Source organism: Heteronotia binoei, chromosome 8, assembly GCF_032191835.1.
Source record: "Heteronotia binoei isolate CCM8104 ecotype False Entrance Well chromosome 8, APGP_CSIRO_Hbin_v1, whole genome shotgun sequence".
NCBI lineage: Eukaryota > Metazoa > Chordata > Lepidosauria > Squamata > Gekkonidae > Heteronotia > Heteronotia binoei.
In genome coordinates this window covers 127,603,346-127,626,535 of record NC_083230.1, presented here as the reverse complement: position 1 = coordinate 127,626,535, position 23,190 = coordinate 127,603,346, and the positions used below count along the sequence as shown (strand labels likewise).

The 23,190-nt window shown below is 51.5% G+C and overlaps 1 protein-coding gene and 1 non-coding gene across 2 annotated transcripts in view; both read right to left on the bottom strand.

The window, feature by feature from the left end:
• Nucleotides 1-23,190, bottom strand: part of TNPO3 (transportin 3) — a 120,792-nt gene that overhangs the window by 11,112 nt on the left and 86,490 nt on the right. The window contains 7 exon segments of the mRNA XM_060246034.1: nucleotides 4,448-4,604; nucleotides 5,673-5,767; nucleotides 11,622-11,738; nucleotides 12,878-13,018; nucleotides 17,906-17,966; nucleotides 21,208-21,284; nucleotides 22,440-22,531. Of these exon segments, the coding sequence (XP_060102017.1) occupies nucleotides 4,448-4,604; nucleotides 5,673-5,767; nucleotides 11,622-11,738; nucleotides 12,878-13,018; nucleotides 17,906-17,966; nucleotides 21,208-21,284; nucleotides 22,440-22,531 (740 nt within the window).
• TRNAP-AGG (transfer RNA proline (anticodon AGG)) lies at nucleotides 2,800-2,866 on the bottom strand. The gene has a single exon. It is a non-coding gene; the product is annotated as a tRNA-Pro (tRNA).

The window sequence follows — 23,190 nt, the reverse complement described above, 5'->3', positions numbered from 1 at the left end:
ACCCCTGATGCAGCCAGTCCTCCTGGAGCTTCCAGTAGGCCCTGTAAGAAGAGTCCTGTAAGGAATTCTAGCAGGACCTCCTTTGCCTATTAGGCCACCCCCCCTGATGCAGCCAATCCTCCTGGAGCTTCCAGCAGGCCCTGTACGAAGAGCCCTGTAAGGAATTCCAGCAGGACCTCCTTTGCCTATTAGGCCACACCCCCTGATGCAGCCAATCCTCCTGGAGCTTCCAGCAGGCCCTGTACGAAGAGGCCTGTAAGGAATTCTAGCAGGACCTCCTTTGCCTATTAGGCCACACCCCCTGATGCAGCCAATCCTCCTGGAGCTTCCAGTAGGCCCTGTACAAAGAGCCCTGTAAGGAATTCTAGCAGGACCTCCTTTGCCTATTAGGCCACACCCCCTGATGCAGCCAATCCTCCTGGAGCTTCCAGCAGGCCCTGTACGAAGAGGCCTGTAAGGAATTCTAGCAGGACCTCCTTTGCCTATTAGGCCACACCCCCTGATGTAGCCAATCCTCCTGGAGCTTCCAGCAGGCCCTGTACGAAGAGCCCTGTAAGGAATTCTAGCAGGACCTCCTTTGCCTATTAGGCCACACACCCCTGATGCAGCCAATCCTCCTGGAGCTTCCAGCAGGCCCTGTACGAAGAGCCCTGTAAGGAATTCTAGCAGGACCTCCTTTGCCTATTACAGGGCTCTTTTTACTGGGCCCGCTGTAAGCTCCAGGAGGACTGGCTACCTCAGGGGTGTGCGGCCTAATATCAGGGGTAGAATTCTAGCTGGAGCTCCTTTACATATTAGGCCACATCTCTCCCTGATGTAGCTAATCCTCCTGGAGCTTACAGGGTTCTTATTACTGGGCCCACTGTAAGCTCCAGGAGGACTGGCTACCTCAGGGGTGTGAGGCCTAATATCAGGGTAGAATTCCAGCTGGAGCTCCTTTACATATTAGGCCACACCTCTCCCTGATGTCGCCAATCCTCCTGGAGCTGACAGGGCTCTTCTTACAAGGCCCACTGTAAATTCCAGGATTGGCTACCTCAGGGTTGTGAGGCCTCATATCAGGGGTAAAATTCCAGCTGGAGCTCCTCCCCAAAATAGATTATGCCCATGTGAATTAGGAGTCCTCGATTCTATAGCGCATATTATTTTAGAATGTCCTTTCCTGGCCTCACAACGTAGACAATTTTTAGCTGAGTATCTCCAACACAATGTATTTACTAAAAGGAAAACTCTAACCTACTTTTTAGAACAAAGCAGTAGACAAATTGCACCTTTAAGACCAACTAAGTTTTATTCAGAATGTAAACTTTTGCATGCTCTTAAGCAGACTTCATCAGACAAAATGGGAATGGCAAGCAGCAATTCTTAATCTAATTAAAAAGACATTTTTTAAACCACAGCGGTGTCTCATTTAAAGTGCTGTTACTCAAAGTTCTCAGTCTATTACCTGAGATCCTTTTAACAGGAGATGCGGGGGTTTGAACCAGGGACCTTCTGCCTGCCAAGCAGAGGCTCTGCCACTGAGCCAAACCTCCACTTCATGGCTCTCCAGGGTGTTAGGCAGATGTCTTTCCCATCCCCTCCTGCCTGGATCCTTTTGAACTAGAGATGCCGGGGCTTGAACCGGGGACCTTCTGCATGCCAAGCAGAGGCTCTGCCACTGAGCCACACCTCCACTTCATGGCTCTCCAGGGTCTCAGGCTGAGGTCTTTCCCATCCCCTCCTGCCTGGTCCTTCTAACTGCAGATGCCGGGGCTTGAACCTGGGACCTTCTGCATGCCGAGCAGAGACTCTACCACAGAGCCACAGCCCTACTTCATGGCTCTCCAGGGTCTCAGGCTGAGGTCTTTCCCATCCCCTCCTGCCTGGTCCTTCTAACTGCAGATGCCGGGGATTGAACCTGGGACCTTCTGCTTGCCAAGCAGATACTCTACCACAGAGCCACAGCCCCACTTCATGGCTCTCCAGGGTCTCAGGCTGAGGTCTTTCCCATCCCCTCCTGCCTGGTCCTTCTAACTGCAGATGCCAGGGATTGAACCTGGGACCTTCTGCATGCCGAGCAGAGACTCTACCACAGAGCCACAGCCCTACTTCATGGCTCTCCAGGGTCTCAGGCTGAGGTCTTTCCCATCCCCTCCTGCCTGGTCCTTCTAACTGCAGATGCCGGGGATTGAACCTGGGACCTTCTGCTTGCCAAGCAGATACTCTACCACAGAGCCACAGCCCCACTTCATGGCTCTCCAGGGTCTCAGGCTGAGGTCTTTCCCATCCCCTCCTGCCTGGTCCTTCTAACTGCAGATGCCGGGGATTGAACCTGGGACCTTCTGCTTGCCAAGCAGATACTCTACCACAGAGCCACAGCCCCACTTCATGGCTCTCCAGGGTCTCAGGCTGAGGTCTTTCCCATCCCCTCCTGCCTGGTCCTTCTAACTGCAGATGCCGGGGATTGAACCTGGGACCTTCTGCTTGCCAAGCAGATACTCTACCACAGAGCCACAGCCCCACTTCATGGCTCTCCAGGGTCTCAGGCTGAGGTCTTTCCCATCCCCTCCTGCCTGGTCCTTCTAACTGCAGATGCCAGGGATTGAACCTGGGACCTTCTGCATGCCGAGCAGAGGCTCTGCCACAGAGCCACAGCCCCACTTCATGGCTCTCCAGGGTCATATGAACATATGAAGCTGCCTTATACTGAATCAGACCCCTGGTCCATCAAAGTCAGTATTATCTTCTCAGACTGGCAGCGGCTCTCCAGGGTCTCAAGCTGAGGATTTTCACACCTATTTGCCCGGACCCTTTTTTTGGAGATGCCAGGGATTGAACCTGGGACCTTCTGCTTCCTAAGCAGATGCTCTACCACTGAGCCACCGTTCCTCCACTAAGCTGAGGTCTTTCCCATCCCCTCCTGCCTGGTCCTTTTAATTGGAGATGCCGGGGCCTGAACCAGGGACCTTCTGCATGCCGAGCAGAGGCTCTGCCACTGAGCCACAGTCAGAACTTCCAGCCGGCCAGCCGCCCTTTCTGGGAAGGTGTCACTGAGTATCCGCAGCTAAGCAGGCCACTGCTTGTAACTGGGGAACTCCCCTCTCATCCCGGTCACCTCGAGGTTGGACTACTGTAATGCCCTCTACATGGGGCTGCCCTTGTGCCAAACCCGGAAGTTGCAGTTAGTGCAGAATGCTGCTGCCCGGCTGTTATTAGGGCTCCCAAGATGGGAGCACATTCGGCCGAGGCTTCGGGATCTGCACTGGCTGCCAATAATACACCGAGTTCGGTACAAGGTGCTGGTTATCACCTTTAAAGCCCTATATGGCCTAGGAGCCAGTTTGGTGTAGTGGTTAAGTGTGCCAACTCTTATCTGGGAGAACCCAGATTGATTCCCCACTCCTCCACTTGCACCTGCTAGAATGGCCTTGGGTCAGCCATAGCTCTGGCAGAGGTTGTCCTTGAAAGGGCAGCTGTTGTGAGAGCCCTCTCCAACCCCACCCACCTCACAGGGTGTCTGTTGTGGGGGAGGAAGGTAAAGGAGATTGTGAGCCGCTCGAGACTTTCGGAGTGGAGGACGGGATATAAATCCAATATCTTCATCTACCTCACAGGGTGTCTGTTGTGGGGGAGGAAGGGAAAGGAGATTGTGAGCCGCTCTGAGACTCTTCGGAGTGGAGGGCGGGATATAAATCTAATATCTTCTTCTTCTTCTACCTTAGGGACCGTCTCTCTCCACATGTTCCCCAGAGAGTACTGAGATCGGGTTCTCAAAACCTGCTTGTAATCCCCGGGCCAAAGGAGGCCCATCTAAAATCTACCAGGGACTGGGCCTTTTCGGTAACAGCCCCTTGCTGGAGGAACCAGCTGCCGGAAGAGGTGAGGGCCCTGCGGGACCTTGGGCAGTTCCGCAGGGCCTGCAAGACAGCCCTCTTCCGGCTGGCTTATAACTGACCGACGCTGGAAACTTTGGAAGGCTGTAGCGTGACATTTCGACAGACCGCTGTTTTAGACGTTTTATTATCTTACGGTTTTAAATTGTTGTAAATCCATTTTTTTTTAAAGTTAAACCTATGTTAAGATTTCTATGTTGCGAGCTGCCCTGAGCCGCTTCGGCAGGAAGGGCGGGATATAAATCGGAATATAAATATAAATAATATAATAATAATATAAATAATGTAGCCAATCCTCCAAGAGCTTCCAGGTCTCTCAGTACAGGGCCTGCTGCAAACTCTTGGAGAACTGGCTACATGAGGGGTGCGTGACTTAATATGCAAAAACAAAAAGGCCCCAGTGGCGGCCATTTTGTGGCTACGCCCACTGTAGAAAGCCGGAATTCGAAATATAAATATAAATAAAGAAATAAATTCTCGCCCTTCCTAGGACTTGGGGAAAACGCTTCTCGTCTTCAGGTCCGCCCAGGAGCAGCCCCTCCCCTCCTCTCCCCGCCCCGCCCGCCACTCACATCGTTGGCCACTCCCGTGTGGACGAGGTCCCGCAAGAACTTCATGACGCTGCAGTTGGCGTCGCGGTGGTCCAGGGTGGTGGCGGCGATGGCCCACTGCAGGATGGGCAAGATGACCTGGCTGCGGAGCAACGTGATCGGGCTGCGCTGGATGAACCTGAGTGGAGAGGGCCAATCAGAGCCTGTTTCACGCACGACATCACTTCCTGCCTGCCCGCCTCGTGAGGGGGTGGGGAAAGAGGCTCTACAGCGGGGATGTCAAACGTGCAGACCGGGGGGGCCAAATCAGGCCCCACCCCCCCAGCGAGTGGCTGTCGTCTGCCTCCTTCTCCCTCTCTCTCGCTTCCTTCCGCATCACAGCTTGCTTGGCCAGGCTTGCTCAATCGCACAGGAGCCGCGGAGCAAAACCTCTATTTTCTCCATTGGCTGAGGCCCCCCCCTTGGGAAGGAAGGGGGGGGAGGAATAGCTTGCTTTGCCAGGCTCTCTCAATTGCACAGCAGAGCTACTGAGCCAAGCCCCTCTCCCTTCTATTGGCTGAGGTGCCTTCCCCCAGTCCCCTGGGGAGGGAAGGAAGGAAAGAAGCTTTTAAACATATATATATATATATATATATATATATTTGTTTTTGTCTGTGTTCTTTATAAAATTTGTATCTCTGCTACCTAATCTTAAATAGGAACACATGGCCCGGCCCGACAAGGTCTCATTTATGTCAGATCCGGCCCGCATAACAAGTGAGTTTGACATCACTGATTTTTGTGAGTGTACAGTATTAAGAATTTTTTTATATTTCTATTGAAATTGTGCAAAAAGTTTTCCCCCCGGTTTTGTAGCAGGGACTTCTTTGCACCCGCCTGATGTAGCCAATCCTCCAAGAGCTTCCAGGTCTCTCATTACAGGGCCTGCTGTAAACTCTTGGAGAATTGGCTACATCAGGGGTGCGTGGCTTAATATGCAAAAAAAAAAAGGCCCCGGTGGCAGCCATTTTGTGGCTACGCCCACTGCAGAAAGCCGGAATTCGAAAGGTGTGCACAAGCTCAAACAGGGTAGAGATCCCCTGCTTTAAAACAATGCCGGGGGAATTCTGCCCCTTGCAGAGAAGACAAGATCGGAGTTCGCTTCCCTCTCAGTATGGCCAACAAGCTACTAGGGGTGCTGGGACAGAACTAGGCTAGAGTCTGTTATGCGTCAGTCTGCGGCGTGCCAGGCCAAGGACTCGAGTACCTTGTCGCCAGCCGGAAAAGGTCGTCCACAGTGTCCGGGTGGTTCTGGAGGCCGTTCGGTTGTTCGATCAGTCGGAACGTGGGGACGCACAGAGCCTGGGATGGGGGAGTGAGGGAGAGAAGGGACATTTAGTACCTTGATACAAAACACAGTCACACAAACACGTGTCGGAATCTGCAAGGGGTGGAGGGCGACCAACCTCACACAGCATTTTCTCAGCTTACAGACACAAAAACCCTGCTGGATCAGACTAGTGGTCCAGAATACAGCATCGCGTCTCACACAGCGGCCCACCAGTTCCTCTGGAAGACGAGCAACAGGGCAGAGAAGCCGAGGCCTCTCAGAAGTGCCTTGCTGGATCAGAACAGGGAGGGTCCATCTAGTCCAGCATTGTGTCTCACACAGTGGCCAACCAGTTCCTCTGGAGAGCCAACAACAGGACAGAGAGGACAAGGACTTCCTAAGAACATCAGAAGAGTCCTGCTGGATCAGACCAGTGAAGGTCCATCTAGTCCAGCCTCCTGTCTCACACAGTGGCCAGCCAGTTCCTCTGGAGGGCCAACAACAGGGCAGAGAGGCTGAGGCCTTCCCCTGAGAAGAACATCAGAAGAGCCCTGCTGGATCAGACCAGTGAAGGTCCATCTAGTCCAGCCTCCTGTCTCACACAGTGGCCAGCCAGTTCCTCTGGAGGGCCAACAACAGGGCAGAGAGGCCGAGGCCTTCCCCTGAGAAGAACATCAGAAGAGCCCTGCTGGATCAGACCAGTGAGGGTCCATCTAGTCCAGCCTCCTGTCTCACACAGGGGCCAGCCAGTTCCTCTGGAGGGCAAACAACAGGACAGAGAGGCCAAGGCCTTCCTAAGAACATCAGAAGAGCCCTGCTGGATCAGACCAGTGAGGGTCCATCTAGTCCAGCCTCCTGTCTCACACAATGGCCAACCAGTTCCTCTGGAGGGACAACAACAGGGCATAGAGGCCGAGGCCTTCATAAGAACATCAGAAGATCCCTGCTGGATCAGACCAGGGAGGGTCCATCCAGTCCAGCCTCCTGTCTCACACAGAGGCCAGCCAGTTCCTCTGGAAGGCCAACAACAGGGCAGAAAGGCCGAGGCCTTCATAAGAACATCAGAAGAGCCCTGCTGGATCAGGCCAGTGAGGGTCCATCTAGTCCAGCCTCCTGTCTCACACAGTGGCTAACCAGTTCCTCTGGAGGGCCAACAACAGGACAGAGAGGCCAAGGCCTTCCTAAGAACATCAGAAGAGTCCTGCTGGATCAGACCAGTGAGGGTCCATCTAGTCCAGCCTCCTGTCTCACACAGGGGCCAACCAGTTCCTCTGGAGGGCAAACAACAGGGCAGAGAGGCTGAGGCCTTCATAAGAACATCAGAAGAGCCCTGCTGGGTCAGACCAGGGAGGGCCCATCTAGTCCAGACTCCTGTCTCACACAGTGGCCAGCCAGTTCCTCTGGAGGGCAAACAACAGGGCACAGAGGCTGAGGCCTTCATGAGAACATCAGAAGAGCCCTGCTGGATCAGACCAGGGAGAGTCCATCTAGTCCAGCCTCCTGTCTCACACAGGGGCCAACCAGTTCCTCTGGAGGGCAAACAACAGGGCAGAGAGGCTGAGGCCTTCATAAGATCAGAAGAGCCCTGCTGGGTCAGACCAGGGAGGGCCCATCTAGTCCAGACTCCTGTCTCACACAGGGGCCAACCAGTTCCTCTGGAGGGCAAACAACAGGGCAGAGAGGCTGAGGCCTTCATAAGAACATCAGAAGAGCCCTGCTGGATCAGAACAGGGAGGGCCCTTCTAGTCCAGCCTCCTGTCTCACACAGTGGCCAACCAGTTCCTCTGGAGGGCCAACAACAGGGCAGAGAGGCCGAGGCCTTCATAAGAACAGCAGAAGAGCCCTGCTGGATCCGACCAGGGAGGGTCCATCTAGTCCAGCCTCCTGTCTCACACAGTGGCCAGCCAGTTCCTCTGGAGGGCCAACAACAGGGCAGAGAGGCCTAGGCCTTCATAAGAACATCAGAAGAGCCCTGCTGGATCCGACCAGGGAGGGTCCATCTAGTCCAGCCTCCTGTCTCACACAGTGGCCAGCCAGTTCCTCTGGAGGGCCAACAACAGGGCAGAGAGGCCTAGGCCTTCATAAGAACATCAGAAGAGCCCTGCTGGATCCGACCAGGGAGGGTCCATCTAGTCCAGCCTCCTGTCTCACACAGTGGCCAGCCAGTTCCTCTGGAGGGGCCGTGAAAAGGGCGGAGAGGCCAAGGCCTTTCCCTAACATTGCCTTCTTGCATTGGCTTTCAGGTTTACCAGCTGCAGACACGGGGGTTCCCTTTAGACACCATGGCAGACCTCTCCTCTGTGAATCTGTCTAATCCCCTTTTAAAGTTCCCAAGAAGGCACCCTGGAAACCAGCTGCCACCACCCAGAGACCTCCTGAAAACATCCAGACTGACCCAATAAGAAGGCATCTCAGTGCAGAACAAGACCATTAATGTACGTGGCAGGGGAAGGGAAAGAGACCCTAGCAAATACCTTCTAATAATCATTGGCCTATGGATCCCACAGCCACCTCAGCCATGCCTTCCAGCATGCCCAGACAGTACCCAGAGAAGCAGAATCATAGAATCTTGGAGTTGGAAGGCACCTCTAGGGTCATCTAGTCCAACCCCCTGCACAATGCAGGAAACTCACAAACCCCTCCCCCTAAATTCACAAGGCAAACCATTCAACATCACAGTAATCCAAGTCTATGCCCCAACCACTGATGCAGAAGAGGCTGAAGTGGACCAGTTCTACGAAGATCTACAACACCTTCTAGAATTAACACCAAACAAAAGATGTCCTCCTCATCATAGGGGACTGGAATGCCAAAGTAGGAAGTCACAAGGTGACCGGAACAACTGACAAGTTTGGCCTTGGAGAACAAAATGAAGCCGGGCAAAGACTAATAGAGTTTTGTCAAGAGAACAAGCTGGTCATAGCGAACACCCTCTTCCGACAACCTAAAAGGCGACTCTACACGTGGACATCACCTGATGGGCAACACAGAAATCAGATTGATTATATACTCTGCAGTCAAAGATGGAGAAGCTCCTTACAGTCAGCAAAAACAAGACTGAAGCTGACTGCGGCTCAGATCGTGAGCTACTCGTCGCAAAGTTCAGGCTTAAACTGAAGAAAACTGGGGAAGCCATTAGGCCATTCAGCTTTGACCTTGATCACATCCCTTATGAATTTACAGTGGAGGTGAAGAATAGGTTTAAGGAACTAGAGTTGATAGACAGAGTGCCTGAAGAACTATGGATGGAGGTTCGTGACACTGTACAGAAGGCAGCAACCAGCACCATCCCAAAGGAAAAAGAAATGCAAGAAAGCAAAGTGGCTGTCTGATGAGGATTTACAAATAGCTGAGGAAAGAAGGAAAGCGAAAGGCAAAGGTGAAAAGGAAAGATTCACCCAACTGAATGCAGATTTCCAGAGAACGGCAAGGAGAGATAAGGAGACCTTCCTGAAGGAACAATGCAAAGCAAGAGAGGAAAATAATAGAATGGGAAGGACAAGAGATCTCTTCAAGAAAATTAGAGAAATCAAGGGAACGTTTCGTGCAAAGATGGCCGTGATAAAGGACAGAAATGGTAGGGACCTAACAGAAGCAGAAGAGATCAGGAAGAGGTGGCAAGAATACACGGAAGAATTATACAAGAAGGATCTCAATGTCCCGGACAACCACGACAGTGAAATCCAGACACTCTGGAGCGTGAAGTCAAATGGGCCTTAGAAAGCATTACTAACAACAAAGCGAGCGGAGATGACGGTATCTCAATTGAGCTTTTCAAAGTCCTAAAAGATGATGCTGTTAAAGTTATGCACACATTATGTCAACAAATCTGGAAAACGCAACAGTGGCCACAGGATTGGAAAAGATCAGATCCCAAAGAAGGGTAATGCCAAGGAATGTTCAAACTATCGCACCACTGCACTCATTTCACATGCCTGCAAGGTCATGTTAAAGATCCTACAAGGTAGGCTTCAGAAGTATGTCGATTGGGAACAACCAAAAGTTCAAGCTGGGTTTCGGAGAGGTAGAGGAACTAGAGATCAAACTGCCAACATTCACTGGATTATGGAGAAAGCACGGGAGTATCAGAAAAACATCTATTTCTGTTTCATTGACTACGCTAAAGCCTTTGATTGTGTGGATCACAACAAACTGTGGCAAGTCCTTAAAGAGATGGGAATACCAGACCTCCTCATATGTCTCCTGAGAAACCTGTATAAGGGTCAAGAAGCAACTGTCAGAACAGGATATGGAACAACTGATTGGTTTAGAATAGGAAAAGGAGTTCGACAAGGATGTATATTGTCACCCTGCTTATTTAATTTATATGCAGAGTACATCATGCGGAATGCTGGCCTGGATGAAGGACAAGCTGGAATTAAGATTGCCGGGAAAAACATCAATAAATTCAGATGTGCAGATGATATAACTCTAATGGCAGAAAGTGAGGAGGACCTAAAGAATCTCTTGTTGAGGGTGAAAGAGGAGAGCACAAAAGTAGGCTTGAAATTCAACATCAAAAAAACTAAGATCATGGCATCCGGCCCCATCACACCTTGGCAAATAGAAGGGGAAGACATGGAAATAGTGACAGACTTCACATTTCTGGGATCCAAGATCACTGCAGATGGTGACTGTAGCTATGAAATTAAAAGACGTTTGCTCCTTGGGAGGACAGCTATGGTGAACCTGGACAGTATAATAAAAAGTAGAGACATCAGCCTGCCAACAAAAGTCCGTATAGTCAAAGCAATGGTATTCCCAGTAGTAATGTATGGCTGTGAGAGTTGGACCATAAGGAAGGCCGAGTGCAGAAGAATAGATGCTTTTGAGCTGTGGTGTTGGAGAAGACTCTTGAGAGTCCCTTGGACTGCAAGAAGATCCAACCAGTCAGTCCTAAGGGAAATCAACCCAGACTGTTCCCTGGAAGGTCAGATGCTGAAGCTGAAGCTCAAATACGTTGGCCACCCAATGAGAAGGGAGCACTCCCTGGAGAAGACCCTGATGCTGGGAAAGACAGAAGGCCAAAGAAGAAGGGGACAGCAAAAGAGGAGATGGCTGGACAGCATTACTGATGTAACAAACACAAATTTGAGCAGGCTTCAGAGGATGGTGGAAGACAGGAGGGCCTGGTGTGACTTTGTCCATGGGGTCGCAAAGAGTCGGACTCGACTGTGCGAATGAATAACAACAAATTTCACAGGATCAGCATTCCTGTCAGATGGCCATCTAGCCTCTGTTGAAAAACCTCCAAGGAAGAAGAGCTCACCACCTCCCGAGGAGGAAGCCTGTTCCACTGAGGAACCGGTCTAACGGTCAGGAAGTTCTTCCTAATGTTGAATCGGAAACTTTTCTGATTTAATTTCAACCCATTGGTTCTGGTCCTACCTTCCGGGGCCACAGAAAACAATTCCACACCATCCTCTACAGGACAGCCCTTCAACTACTTGAAGATGGTGATCCTCTCACCTCTCAGCCACCTCCTCTCCAGGCTAAACATGCCCAGCTCCTTCAACCTTTTCTAGTAGAACTTGGTCTTTAGACCCCTCACCATCTTTGTCGCCCTCCTCTGGACCCGTTCCAGCTTGTCTACATTCTTCTCGAAATGTGGTGCCCTAAACTGAACGCAATACTCCAGGTGAGGTCTTACCAGAGCGGTGAAACCATCGCTTCACGTGATCTGGACGCTAGACTTCTGTTGAGACAGCCCCGAAAATTGCACTGGCCTTTTTAGCCGCTGCATCACACTGCTGCCTCATGGTCAGCATATGGTCCGCTAAGACCCCTAGATCCTTTTCACGCATACCACCGCTGAGACAAGTCTCCCCCAGCCTATAACCCTGCGTGGGATGGAAGGCAGCTCCAAAGCCCGAGGGACCGACCTACCTGTAGCATGTCAAGCAGCCCCTGCCGGCATCCCTCCTCCATCCCGTACTCGTCCGCCAGGATGCTGCCCAGGTAGAGGAAGCAAGAGTGCTGGTGCTCTTGGTAGACGCTCACCATCTGCCAAGAGAAGGCCGCGAGAGAGTCAGAGGAGCCAGGTCTGCGAGACCTCCGGAACTAACAAGCGAGGAGCAGGTGGGCCTCAAAACTACGCAAGATCAAGTCTACGTTTGCCGATCCCCGGTGGTGGGGGGCGGGGTAAATGACCGGAGCCCACTTTGTGCAAAAACAAAATTCAGAAATTATACAAATATCTGTCTATTTATCAAATCCAAACAGCAGTCGGTAATATGCATCGATCAGGATATCCTGTTCTCTCAACAACCAATCTCCAAAATTGATTATATTCGATCAAAGTCTGACAAACAGAGAACCGCTCCAAAATCGTTTCGGGTCCAGTAGCCCTTCTGCTTCTGGGGACCGTCTTTGTGAACAATAAACGAAGTAGGTAAGTGTTGCCAAAAATCCATTGCTACAATCTTCTGCGTAACATTTTTCTGTTGCAGATCTTCCCAGTTGTCTCACTTGGTCAGAGGCAGTTGGCTTCCTACTTAAAAAAAAAACCCTAAATAGGGACAAAGATTTACCAGAGGTAGGGACCAGAAAACAGCAACCACCTCTGACCAACTGAGACAACTGGTAACAGTTATCTACTGCATTTGTTATTCAAGAAGACGGTCCCTAAAAGAGCCCCGTGGCACAGAGTGGTAAGACTGCAGTACTGCAGTCAGAGCCCTCTGCTCACGACCTGAGTTCAATCCCAGCGGAAGCTGGTTCAGGTCGCCGGCTCCAGGTTGACTCAGCCTTCCATCCTTCCGAGGGCGGTCAAATGAGTACCCAGCTTGCTGGTGGGAAAGCATAAAAGACTGGAGAAGGCAATGGCAAACCACCCCGTAAAAAGTCTGCCGTGAAAACGTTGTGAAAGCAACATCACCCCAGAGCCGGAAACGACTGGTGCTTGCACAGGGGACGACCTTTACCATTTTTTACCAGTTACTGATATTGAGAGAACTTGTGGCTGCCCCAAGGTCACCCGACTGGCTTCATGTGGAGGAGTGGGGAACCAAACCCGGTTCTCCACTGGGGAGAAAAGAGGGGTATGAATGAAGTAATTAAAAGAAACGAAGTATATCAATTCCAAGCCCCTCGACAGAGCTAATCTTGCTTTGTGTCTCACCCCGCCCCCCCGCCAGTTCTACCTGCGTGACCAGCGGCTGCAGCAGGGCCGCGGAACCTTTGCCGACGCAGCGGACAGCGAAGCGTAGGCACCGGCAGCAGCGCTCCACGATGCGGTTATCGGCACGGTGTTTGTTCAGGGTCTCTGACAGGACTGGCCAGATCTAGGGGAGAAGGATTAACAGAGACTTGAGCGGCAGGAGACGACTGCGGGAACGGCAGACACTGCACCCCCAGAAAGATTCCGAGGGGGCGCTCAAACCCACCCACCCCCGGTCTCCCCGCAGCGCTGAAATGCTCTCCTGTGAGATGCTGCGGAGCAGAAGACTCCAGAGCAGGAGTGTCAGGGCTCCTCTCAGGCCCCCGAGCAACTGGCTGTCATCTGCTTCCTTCTCCCTCTCTCTTGCTTCCTTCTGCATCACCGCTTGCTTGGCCAGGCTTGCTCAATCGCACAGCAGAGCTACCGAGCAAAACCTCTTCTTTTCTCCATTGGCAGAGGCTCCTCCCTTGGGGAGGAAAGAGGGCAGGACAGCTTGCTTTGCCAGGCCCCCGGAGGGCACCTATCAGGCCCCCGAGCAACTGGCTGTCGTCTGCTTCCTTCTCCCTCTCTCTTGCTTCCTTGCATCACAGCTTGCTTTGCCAGGCTTGCTCAATCGCACAGCAGAGCTACCGAGCAAAACCTCTTTTTTTCCTCCACTGGCTGAGGCTCCTCCCTTGGGGAGGAAGGAGGGCAGCACAGCTTGCTTTGCCAGGCTCTGTCAATCGCACAACAGAGGTACTGAGCCAAGCCTCTCTTCCTTCTATTGGCTCAGGCTCTTCCCCCTCCTGGTACCCTGGGGATGAAAGGAAAGAGCCAGAGCCGAGGGACCAGGACGGGGAGGATCCTCAGCCAATAGAAGGACAGGCTTGGCTCAGTAGCTCTGCTGTGCAATTGAGAGAGCCTGGCAAAGCAAGCTATTCCTCCCCTCCCCCTTCCTCCCCAAGGGGGGAGCCTCAGCCAATGAAGAAAACAGAGGTTTTGCTCTGTAGCTACTGTGCAATTGAGCAAGCCTGGCAAAGCAAGCTATTCCTCCCCCCCTTCCTCCCCAAGGGGGGAGCCTCAGCCAATGAAGAAAACAGAGGTTTTGCTCTGTAGCTACTGTGCAATTGAGCAAGCCTGGCAAAGCAAGCTGTGGCGCAGAAGGAAGCAAGAGAGGGGGAGAAGGAAGCAGATGACAGTCAATAACTCGGGGGCTGATAGGAGCCCTCCGGGGGCCTGACTCAGCCCCCGAACTGCATGTTTGACACCCCTGGTCTATGGCCACAAACCAGCACCCAAAGAGTCGCAGGAACATGGCCAGAGGTGCCCACTGGTGACTCCAGCCGTCGCTCAGTGACAAGTGCCACCTTTGCAGGCAGAAGGGGCCCAGGCACGATTGTGGGCATCTCCAGGGAAGGAATCCCTGAGGAAGGCCTTCCTTCGCCAGAACCCCCAGAGCAATGTTCCCTCTAAGCTGCAGAGTCTTGGGAGCAAAAATTCTACTTCGTGACCCACTGGCAATAAAGCTGTGAGTAGAAGGAGTAGAAGGAGAAGACGATGACATTGGATTTATATCCCGCCATCCATTCTGAATCTCAGGAGTGGCTCACAGTCTCCTTTATCTTCCTCCCCCTGTGAGGTGGGTGGGGCTGAGAGAGCTCTGACAGAAGCTGCCCTTTCAAGGACAACTCCTGCCAGAGCTATGGCTGGCCCAAGGCTATTCCAGCAGCTGCAAGTGGAGGAGCGGGGAATCAAACCTGGTTCTTCCAAATAAGAGAGCTATGGCTGACCCAAGGCCATTCCAGCAGCTGCAAGTGGAGGAGCGGGGAATCAAACCCGGTTCTCCCAGATAAGAGAGCTATGGCTGGCCCAAGGCCATTCCAGCAGCTGCAAGTGGAGGAGTGGGGAATCACACCCGGTTCTCCCAGATAAGAGAGCTATGGCTGGCCCAAGGCCATTCCAGCAGCTGCAAGTGCAGGAGGGGGGAATCAAACCCGGTTCTCCCAGATAATAGAGCTATGGATGACCCAAGGTCATTCCAGTAGCTGCAATTGGAGCAGTGGGGAATCAAACCCGGTTCTCCCAGATAAGAGAGCTATGGCTGACCCAAGGCCATTCCAATAGCTGCAATTGGAGGAGGGGGGAATCACACCCGGTTCTCCCAGATAAGAGAGCTATGGCTGACCCAAGGCCATTCCAGCAGCTGCAAGTGGAGGAGTGGGGATCAAACCCGGTTCTCCCAGATAAGAGATGCGGTTCAATGTGGCCAAGTGCAAAGTAATGCACATTGGGGCCAAGAATCCCAGCTACAAATACAAGTTGATGGGGTGTGAACTGGCAGAGACAGACCAAGAGAGAGATCTTGGGGTCATGGTAGATAATTCACTGAAAATGTCAAGACAGTGTGCGTTTGCAATAAAAAAGGCCAACGCCATGCTGGGAATTATTAGGAAGGGAATTGAAAACAAATCAGCCAGTATCATAATGCCTCTGTATAAATCGATGGTGCGGTCTCATTTGGAGTACTGTGTGCAGTTCTGGTCGCCGCACCTCAAAAAGGATATTATAGCATTGGAGAAAGTTCAGAAAAGGGCAACTAAAATGATTAAAGGGCTGGAACACCTTTCCTATGAAGAAAGGTTGAAACGCTTAGGGCTCTTTAGCTTGGAGAAACGTCGACTGAGGGGTGACATGATAGAAGTTTACAAGATAATGCATGGGATGGAGAAAGTAGAGAAAGAAGTACTTTTCTCCCTTTCTCACAATACAAGAACTCGTGGGCATTCGATGAAATTGCTGAGCAGACAGGTTAAAACGGATAAAAGGAAGTACTTCTTCACCCAAAGGGTGATTAACATGTGGAATTCACTGCCACAGGAGGTGGTGGCGTCCACAAGCATAGCCACCTTCAAGAAGGGGTTAGATAAAAATATGGAGCAGAGGTCCATCAGTGGCTATTAGCCACAGTGTTTGTGTGTGTATATATATATATTATATATTATTTGGCCGCTGTGTGACACAGAATGTTGGACTGGATGGGCCATTGGCTTGATCTAACATGGCTTCTCTTATGTTCTTATGTTCTTATGTTAAGAGAGCTCTGGCTGACCCAAGGCCATTCCAGCAGCTGCGAGTGGAGGAGTGGGGAATCAAACCCTGTTCTCCCAAAAAAGAGAGCTCTGGCTGACCCAAGGCCATTCCAGCAGCTGCAAGTGGAGGAATGGGGAATCAAACCTGGTTCTCCTAGATAAGAGAGCTCTGGCTGACCCAAGGCCATTCCAGCAGCTGCAAGTGCAGGAGGGGGGAATCAAACCCGGTTCTCCCAGATAATAGAGCTATGGATGACCCAAGGTCATTCCAGTAGCTGCAATTGGAGCAGTGGGGAATCAAACCCGGTTCTCCCAGATAAGAGAGCTATGGCTGACCCAAGGCCATTCCAATAGCTGCAATTGGAGGAGGGGGGAATCACACCCGGTTCTCCCAGATAAGAGAGCTATGGCTGACCCAAGGCCATTCCAGCAGCTGCAAGTGGAGGAGTGGGGATCAAACCCGGTTCTCCCAGATAAGAGATGCGGTTCAATGTGGCCAAGTGCAAAGTAATGCACATTGGGGCCAAGAATCCCAGCTACAAATACAAGTTGATGGGGTGTGAACTGGCAGAGACAGACCAAGAGAGAGATCTTGGGGTCATGGTAGATAATTCACTGAAAATGTCAAGACAGTGTGCGTTTGCAATAAAAAAGGCCAACGCCATGCTGGGAATTATTAGGAAGGGAATTGAAAACAAATCAGCCAGTATCATAATGCCTCTGTATAAATCGATGGTGCGGTCTCATTTGGAGTACTGTGTGCAGTTCTGGTCGCCGCACCTCAAAAAGGATATTATAGCATTGGAGAAAGTTCAGAAAAGGGCAACTAAAATGATTAAAGGGCTGGAACACCTTTCCTATGAAGAAAGGTTGAAACGCTTAGGGCTCTTTAGCTTGGAGAAACGTCGACTGAGGGGTGACATGATAGAAGTTTACAAGATAATGCATGGGATGGAGAAAGTAGAGAAAGAAGTACTTTTCTCCCTTTCTCACAATACAAGAACTCGTGGGCATTCGATGAAATTGCTGAGCAGACAGGTTAAAACGGATAAAAGGAAGTACTTCTTCACCCAAAGGGTGATTAACATGTGGAATTCACTGCCACAGGAGGTGGTGGCGTCCACAAGCATAGCCACCTTCAAGAAGGGGTTAGATAAAAATATGGAGCAGAGGTCCATCAGTGGCTATTAGCCACAGTGTTTGTGTATATATATATATTTGGCCGCTGTGTGACACAGAATGTTGGACTGGATGGGCCATTGGCCTGATCTAACATGGCTTCTCTTATGTTCTTATGTTCTTATGTTAAGAGAGCTCTGGCTGACCCAAGGCCATTCCAGCAGCTGCGAGTGGAGGAGTGGGGAATCAAACCCGGTTCTCCTAGATAAGAGAGCTCTGGCTGACCCAAGGCCATTCCAGCAGCTGCAAGTGGAGGAGTGGGGAATCAAACCCGGTTCTCCTAGATAAGAGAGCTCTGGCTGACCCAAGGCCATTCCAGCAGCTGCAAGGGGAGGAGGGGGGAATCAAACCCTGTTCTCCCAAAAAAGAGAGCTCTGGCTGACCCAAGGCCATTCCAGCAGCTGCAAGGGGAGGAGGGGGGAATCAAACCCTGTTCTCCCAAAAAAGAGAGCTCTGGCTGACCCAAGGCCATTCCAGCAGCTGCAAGTGGAGGAATGGGGAATCAAACCTGGTTCTCCCAGATAAGAGTCCGCGCACTTCACCACTACTCAAAGCTAGTGTGCTCTGGGGTCATCTTTCCTGAGCTGAAACAGAAACGGGTGAGCAGGAGGCTAAAAATCTAGCTCACGCTAACTCAGCGTAGAGGGAACGCTGCCCTGGAGAGCTGCCGCCAGACAGAGAAGAGGAGACTGACCTCGGCAGGTCTACAAGGTCTCGGTTTGAGCAGCGTCAAAAAGCAACCCTCCCGCCCCTTGCCCCCTCACCTCCTGGATGACTTTTTGGCACGGGTGTGTCTGTCCATTTTCTACTATGGGGTTGGTATGCCTGAGGAAAGACGAAGAGAGAGAGATGAGGACAAAACCCAGTTTGAATCCAGCCTGGTGTGGCAGAAGGAGACAGGTGCAACCGGGAGCATCGGACACCCAGCTTCGCGTGGCCCTCGTGTCGGCCTGCCGCTCCAACTCCGCCCTGAGCAGGGAGGAGAACGGACCTCTTGGTTCCTCAGAGAAATGTCCAGCCAGGGTTCCAGCATACACAGAACTCTTCTTCAACCCCAAACGGTATCTATCATCCCCCTAAAAGGCCCTACTTAGATTCATAGAGTTGGACCTCCAGGGTCATCTAGTCCAACCCCCTGGACGATGCAGGAATCTCTCAAACCCCTCCCCCTAAATTCACAGGATCTTCATCACTGTCAGATGGCCCTCTAGTTTCTGCTTAAAAACCTCCAAGGAAGGAGAGCCCACCACCTCCCCAGGAGGAAGCCTGTTCCACTGAGGAACCGCTCTAAACTTACAGACCCCTCCCCCTAAATTCACAGGATCTTCATCGCTGTCAGATGGCCCTCTAGTCTCTGCTTAAAAACCTCCAAGGAAGGAGAGCCCACCACCTCCCGAGGAAGCCTGTTCCACTGAGGAACCACTCTAACGGTCAGGAAGTTCTTCCTAATGTTGAGCCAGAAACTCTTTTGATTTAATTTTAACCCGCTGGTTCTGGTCCTACCTCCTGGGGCCATTAAAACAATTCCACACCATCCTCTATATGACAGCCCTTCAAGGACTTGAAGATGGTGATCCTATCACCTCTCAGCCGCCTCCTCTCCAGGCTAAACATGCCCAGCTCCTTCAACCTTTCCTCATAGGACTTGGTCTCCAGACTCCTCACCATCTTCATTGCCCTCCTCTGGACCCATTCCAGCTTGTCTAGATCCTTCTTAATCCTTCTTAAAATGTGGTGCCCAAAACTGAACACAAGACTCCAGGGGAGATCTTACCAGAGCAGAGTAAAGCGATACCATCACATCACGTGATCTGGACACAATGCTTCTGTTGATACAGCCCAAAATTGCATTTGCCTTTTTAGCCACCGCATCACACTGCTGACTCATGTTCAGCGTATGATCCACTAAGACCTCTAGATCCTTTCTGCACAGGATCTTCATTGCTGTCAGATGACCGTCTAGCCTCTGTTTAAAAACCTCCAAGGAAGGAGAGCCCACCACCTCCCGAGGAATCACAGAATCCTAGAGTTGGAAGAGACCTCCAGGGTCATCTAGTCCAACCCCTTGCACAATGCAGGAAACTCACAAACCCCTCCCCCTAAATTCACAGGGTCTTCATCGCTGTCAGGTGGCCATCTAGCCTCTGTTGAAAAACCTCCAAGGAAAGAGAGCCCGCCACCTCCCAAGGAGGAAGCCTGTTCCACTGAGGAACCGCTCTAAACTCACAAACCCCTCCCCCTAAATTCACAGGATCCTCATTGCTCTCAGATGGCCTTCTAGCCTCTGTTGAAAACCCTTCAAGGAAGAAAAAGCCCACCACCTCCCGAGGGGGAAGCCTGTTCCACTGAGGAACCGCTGTAACAGTGAAGTTCTTCCTAATGTTGAGCCAGAAGCTTTTCTGATTTAATTTCAACCCGTTGGTTCTGGTCCTACCTTCCGGGGCCACAGAAAACAACCCCACCCCATCTTCTATAGGACAGCCCTTGAAGGACTTGAAGACGGTGAACCTATCACCTCTCAGCCGCCTCCTCTCCAGGCTAAACATCCCCAGCTCCTTCCACCTTTCCTCACAGGACTTGGTCTCCAGACCCCTCACCATCTTTTTCACCCTCCTTTGGGCCCGTTCCAGCTTGCCTAGATCCTTCTTAAAATGTGGTGTCCAAAACTGAAGACAGTACTTAAGAACACATCCCCCAAGTCACAGACTCAAAAGAATAAAAAACCAAGGGACACATCCAGGCGTGGACCGGGCCCGTTTGAACCAAGAAATGTCCTCTCTGTCTTTCTATAAGCAGAGCCAACAAAATCTCACTACTCCAGAGACATGCAGTGAAGAAAAGAGCTATCCCTGAACCATCTGGCACCCTAGGCAGGCCTCGAATTCAGCAGGAGCTCACAGGAGCACAGCTCCTGAACCTTTCTGAGGGTTCCCCCTCCTCCTCCCCACCCACCTCGTCTGTTGAACAGGAGGTGCAGCCGCATAACAATCCCTGGATGAGGAGAGTAGGCAGCCAGCCAGTCACCAGAGGCTTTGCCACGCCCCCAGTAGCCCTCATTCACCCCTGGAGAAGCCCCCGCCACCCTTCCTCCACTTCTGTGATTTTGGCCAGCGGGTGGCTTGCTGGCCTTTTGACTGGAGGGAGCGGGTGGCCCAGGAGAGTGAGGCCTGCTTGGGCTGGCTGGATCTCCAGCCAGCCCAAGCAGGCCTCGCTCACCCGGGGCTCTCTTTTCTTGCATCAGGTTGCTTTTGGCTGGGGGGGGCATATGCTAATGAGTTATGCTAATGAGCTCCACCACCTATTTTTCTACAAAACGACCCCTGACCCTAGGCAAGGCTAACTTCTCCCCCCCGCACTGTCCTATTCATTTTTAAACTCTCTTCTTTCCTGCTGAAATTGCGTTTACGTTTGTGGGTTTCAGTGGCTTCCCTGTGTAATCTGACACGGATAAAAACGAACAGGGCGTGGTTTCCGGTCCTGAAAAATACAAGATGCTCTGCGTCTTACAACAATGCTACAGATAAGATTAGAATTTCAACGGCCAATCCATATACAAAAGAACCTCCTCAGGAAAGTTCCTCCATTAGCTTGTCACTGCCTGGGAAGCTCCTACAAGATAATGTCTCAGCCCTACCCCACCTTCATGAGTAGATATAAATTACCTGCCTACCATCTTCTTCTCACTTTGACCCAGGGAGAACTCTAGCCTTCTGGGTTATACACCTCTGAGGATGCCAGTCACAGCAGCTGGCGAAACGTCAGGTCTCACAATGCCAAGACCACGGCCATACAACCCGAAAAATCAACAGCTAACCAACTCCGGCCGCGAAAGCCTTCAACAACATATTAATCCTTCATTTCGTCCCCCATCTGCTGGTGTGTGCAGAACTGAGAACGAGAAGCCCAGGGAGACAAAATTAATCCAGTGGCCACAGTGGCAGATTCCCCCCTCCCACAAGTTTCCACCGTTTCCTTCGGTCTTCGGGTTCCAGACAATCGTACGAAGCCATCCGCCAGCCCTGCAGCACGAAAGGCGTCTCACCGCACAAGAGCAGCAGCTTCTTACCTAAATATAACAGCAAGGCGATCGAGGGGCACGGTGGGGTCTGAGGAGAGGCCGTTGCTCGGCTCCTGAGAGAGCAGCTGGAGAAAGAAGAAGACGACTGCAGATTTATACCCCGCCCTTCTTCCAGAATCAGAGACTCAGAGTGGCTCACAGTCTCCTATATCTTCTCCCCCCACAAAAGACACCCTGTGAGCAATGTTCCCTCTAAGACAGAGTCTTGTGAGGAAAAATTCTACTTTGTGAGCTACTGGCATTAAAATTGTGAGCTGTTGCATCAATTATTGTGATCCGGGGCTATTTTTCCTGAACAAAGGCAAAAATGTGTGAGCTGGAGGCTAAAAATCTGTGAGCTAGCTCACACTAACTCAGCTTAGAGGGAACACTGTCTGAGACTTGGGTAGGGCTGAGAGAGCTCTGACAGAAGCTGCCCTTTCAAGGACAGCTCTGCGAGAGCTATAGCTGACCCAAGGCCATTCCAGCAGCTGCAGATGGAGGAGTGGGGAATCAAACCCGGTTCTCCCAGATAAGAGTCCGCCCACTTCACCACTGCACCAAACTGGCTCTCTGCCAAAGAGAAGGGACACGGTGGAGGAGGACTCCCAACACAAGGCAGCCAGAAGCAAAGTGCCCTCTAAACTGTGGAGTCCAGTGAGCTGAAATTCTACTTTGTGAGCTCCTGGCATGAAAGCTGAGAGCCGCTGCATAAATCAGTTTGCTCTCGGGTCGTTTCTCCTGAGCCAAGACAAAAATGGGTGAACCGGAGGCTTAAAAAAGCTCACACTAACTCAGCCTAGAGGGAACACTGGCCAGGAGTTGGGTTTCTCAACGCGCAGGCTCGGCCTTGGCCTCTTTGGGCCGGCGAGAACTTAAGGCGGGACTACGGGGGGACCGGGGCTGCTGCTGAAAACAGAAACCCAGAGCCACAATCCTCCCCCACCCCACGGAACATCGTGCTCGGGAGCCACACGTGGCTCTTTCACACACGTTGGATGGCTCTCGAAGCTCCCACCGCCCCATTGGCTGGCTTGGACAGTGCATTTAAAGTTGCTTTCTTTCCACCTCCACCTCCCTCCATTTTCCATTCTTCCTCCCTCAAACATCTGATATTCACGTCTTGCAGCTCTCAAACGTCTGACGTTCAAGTCCTGCGCCTCTCAAACATCCGATGTTAATACTACGTGGCTCTTCCGTTAAGCGAGTTCGCCCCCCTCTGCACTAAACCATCAGCGTACCTTTTTCAGCGCCATCACCTGAACGGCGCAGAGTTCACTGAGACATGCAGAGATCTTCTCCAGCGGAAGCCTGGCCAGCACCAGTGCGGTTCCTTTACGCCAAGACAAAAAAAAGAAAGGGGGAAAAAAATAGGCTTCCAGAGGCCCCTTACAGACATATTCCCAGATCTTCTGGCTGAAACCCAGGGACTGAGTTGGGAAACATAAGAGCATAAGAGAGGCCATGTTGGATCAGGCCAATATATATACACACTGTGGCTAATAGCCACTGATGGACCTTTGCTCCATATTTTTATCTAACCCCCTCTTGAAGCTGGCTAAGCTTGTAGCCGCTGCCACCTCCTGTGGCAGTGAATTATGTATGTTAATCACCCTTTGGGTGAAGAAGTACCTCTTTTTATCCGTTCTAACCCGACTGCTCAGCAATTTCATTGAATGCCCACGAATTCTTATATTGTGAGAAAGGGAGAAAAGTACTTCTTTCTCTACCTTCTCCATCCCATGCATTATCTTATAAACCTCTATCATGTCACCCTGCAGTCGACTTTTCTCCAAGCTAAAGAGCCCCAAGCGTTCTAACCTTTCTTCATTTCTTCTGGCCTGATCCACCATGGCTTCTCTTATGTTCTCATGTGACACAGAGTGTTGGACTGGATGGGCCATTGGCCTGATCCACCATGGCTTCTCTTATGTTCTCATGTGACACAGAGTGTTGGACTGGACGGGCCATTGGCCTGATCCAACGTGGCTT